The following is a 3,282-nucleotide window of genomic DNA, read 5'->3' on the forward strand; positions in this document are numbered from 1 at the left end:
GCCTGTAATCCTAGCACTCTGGGAGGCTGAGGCGGGAGGATTGCTTGAGCTCAGGAGTTCGAGACCAGCCTGAGCAAGAGTGAGACCCCCGTCTCTACTATAAATAGAAAGAAATTAGCCAAACAACTAAAAATAGAAAAAATTAGCCAGACATGGTTGTGCGTGCCTGTAGTCCCAGCTACTTGGGAGGCTGACGCAGCAGGATTGCTTGAGCCCAGGAGTTTGAGGTTGCTGTGAGGTAGGCTGACGCCACGGCACTCTAGCCTAGGCAAGAGAGTGAGACTCTGTCTCAAAAAAACAAAACAAAACAAAAAACAAATGAAATGAATTTTAATAATAGATTTTATTTAACCCAATATATCTGAAATATTATTTCAACATGAAAGCAATATAAAAAATGAATGAGATATTTTATATTCTTTTTCTTGAACTAAATCTTTATAATCTTAAACTTGTATCACATCTCAATTTGGACTAGCCACATTTAAAGTACTCAATAGCCACAGGTAGCCAGTGGCTGCTGTATTGGACAGCACAGTTCTATACCCAGCTTTATAGACTACTCTGTGGTGTTGGGCAAATTACTTTCTTCCTTTGTGACTCCTATTTTCATCAGTAAAATGAAGGATTCAAACTTGCTTATCTTCTAACAATTAATGGTGGTCCCTTCCATGTATCAGGGAGCCTTCTCAGGTACTCTAAATAATTGTGTGTGTGTGTGTGTGTGTGTGTGTGTGTGTGTGTATTTTTTTTTTTTTTTTTTGAGATGGAGTCTCCCTCTGTTGCCCAGGCTGGAGTACAGTGGCATTATCATGGCTTACTACAACCTCAAACTCCTGGGCTCGAGCGATCCTCCTGCCTCAGCCTCCTGAGTAGCTGGGACTACAGATGTGTGCCGCTGTGCCTGGTTGATTTTTCTATTTTTTATATAGACGGGATCTTGCTCTTACTCAGGCTGGTCTTGAACTCTGGAGTTCAAGTAATCCTCCTGCCTTGGCCTCCCAGAGTACTATAAATAATGTGTATCTTGATCTGGGTAGTACTTACATGGGTGTATATATAATATGTAAAAATTCATCAAGCTGTACACATAACACTTATATACTTTATAGTATCTATATTATGCATCAATAAAGTTTTTTTTTTTAATAAGGTCACTTCCAGTTTTTCAATTTGGTTGGTACCCTTTGCTAAAGTCACTCTTAGATGAGTAGACCTTCAGTGGAAATGTGTGATGTGAAAATGCAAACAGCCAGTGACTCTCTCTATGTCTTCTTCCCACCCAGGATGTGTCTAGTCCGAATGAAGCAGGAAGGCCGGAGTGGGAAATACATGTGTCGTATCATAGTTCATTTTATGTGGGAGGACGTTGAACAGCGTGGCAGAGTCATGGGGGTAAGTGAGTGCTATCAGATTCTCATCCCAGACAACTCCAGTGAGTGATTGTCTCACCTGAGTTTGGGGTTTTATCTATTCTAGAATGTCCTTACTTTTAGATTTCTGTAAAATGCTGCCTAATGTCAAGTGGCAGCTGAGCTACAGTCATCTTTTCTACCTCTATGGAGACTGACATGCCACAGATACTTTATGTGTTTGTACACATTATTTTGATTTGTCAGTGTGAGGACATCCTGTGTATGGAGATAGGAATATAAAGCCCAAATCATGGTGATAGGAGGGATGGATTTGGTGAGTGAGGGTATCAAATTATAATCCAGTTTGAGGATACTGTGCCTTTGACACCAATTCAGTATTTGAATGAGTCCTTCTATGGATTAGTTCTGATGGAAGGACCCTGGCATGGGGCCTGCACTGTTCTCAGGAATTAAAAAGCAGGCTCCTTGATCTAGCAACTTGGAAGACTTTGACTAGATATCTAGTGAAAATGTACATTAGTGTATTTAATAATTAACCTGAGAAAGGAGAATATATATACAGTTTGTGTATATATGTGTGTGTGTGTGTGTCACATGGAATGTGATGACAGCAATAGAAAAATGAAACCAAATACTAGAATACAGTTGGTTACATAAATAATAACTTCCTTTTGTATATATTATGTCTTTTGTGTGTCTAGACTATGTTTTAGTAGCTTGTAGTTCCTTGTTATTTCTCATTTCATTGCCTTCCAGTTTGGGAGCATCCAAAGCAGACCCATCAGACTGGGTCATGAAATGGGTTATTTTCAGTTATTTTCATCACAGAGTGAAGTTCTCCCTGTAGCATGAGAAGTGAACAAAGTTTATAAATGTATTATAAAAGTTCCATGATTGAGGAGGCGGTGAGGGGACATAAAAAAAAAAGTTATACATGCTCATACAATAAAATTCAAACAATAAAAGGTGTTTAATGTAAAAAACAAGTGTCTTTTCTCCAGTCCATCTCCCCAGAAATAACCATTATTAAGAGTTGATGTGTATCCTTCTAGTTGTTGTTGTTGTTGTTGTTTCAGACAGGGTCTTGTTCTGTCACCCTGGCTAGAGCGCAGTGGCATCATCATAGCTCACAGCAACCTCATACTCCTGGGCTCAAGGGATCATTTTGCCTCAGCCTCCCAAGTAGCTGGGACTACAGGTGTGTGCCACCACATCCGGCTAATTTTTCTATTTTTTGTGGAGGTGAGGTCTTGCTTTTGCTCAGGTTGGGCTCGAACTCCTGATCTCAAGCAATCCTCGTGCCTCGGCCTCTCAGAGTGCTAGGATTATAGGCGTGAGCCACTGCACTTGGCTCTTCTAGTTGTTTTTAATACAAATACAAATTTATAAATGTGTATTATTTTAACAGAACACAAATGGGCTTATACCGTACACACTGTTCTGCATGTTGGCTTTTTTCCCTTAACAAGTATGAGATATATTTTTATTTTACATATCTATATGTCTTTAAAATTAAAAATGTTTTAGCTAAGGTTGAAATCTCTTTAATCATCAGTCTCAATCCTGGCCATTTACCTCCTTCCAAGAAGTAATCACTGTTTCCAATTTGGTGTATGTCTTTTAAGAATTTTTACCTGTGTTATCTGTAGAAAATATGTAGTATTGGTTTTGTATGTGTGTGTTTTATTACAAATGATGTCATTCTTTTTGTACGTATGTGCAACTTTTTTTTTTTCACTCAACAATATGTTTTGGAGATCTTTCCATGCAACGTGGGAGTTAAATGGGAAATCTTCAACTATGTTTTACTTTTTTTTTTTTGAGACAGAGTCTCACTCTATTGCCTGGACTAGAATGCCGTGGCGTCAGCCTAGCTCACAGCAACCTCAAACTCCTGGGCTCAAGC

General features: G+C 39.0%; 1 protein-coding gene across 1 annotated transcript in view; it reads left to right on the forward strand.

The window, feature by feature from the left end:
* LOC105804918 (ubiquinol-cytochrome-c reductase complex assembly factor 1) overlaps positions 1-3,282 on the forward strand; it is a 125,759-nt gene that overhangs the window by 52,174 nt on the left and 70,303 nt on the right. Inside the window, exon 7 of the mRNA XM_012637661.1 lies at positions 1,287-1,395. Coding sequence (XP_012493115.1) covers positions 1,287-1,395 — 109 coding nt within the window. The remainder of the gene's footprint in view (positions 1-1,286; positions 1,396-3,282) is intronic.

Source organism: Propithecus coquereli, unplaced genomic scaffold (assembly GCF_000956105.1).
Source record: "Propithecus coquereli isolate 6110/MARCELLA unplaced genomic scaffold, Pcoq_1.0 Scaffold122, whole genome shotgun sequence".
Lineage (NCBI taxonomy): Eukaryota > Metazoa > Chordata > Mammalia > Primates > Indriidae > Propithecus > Propithecus coquereli.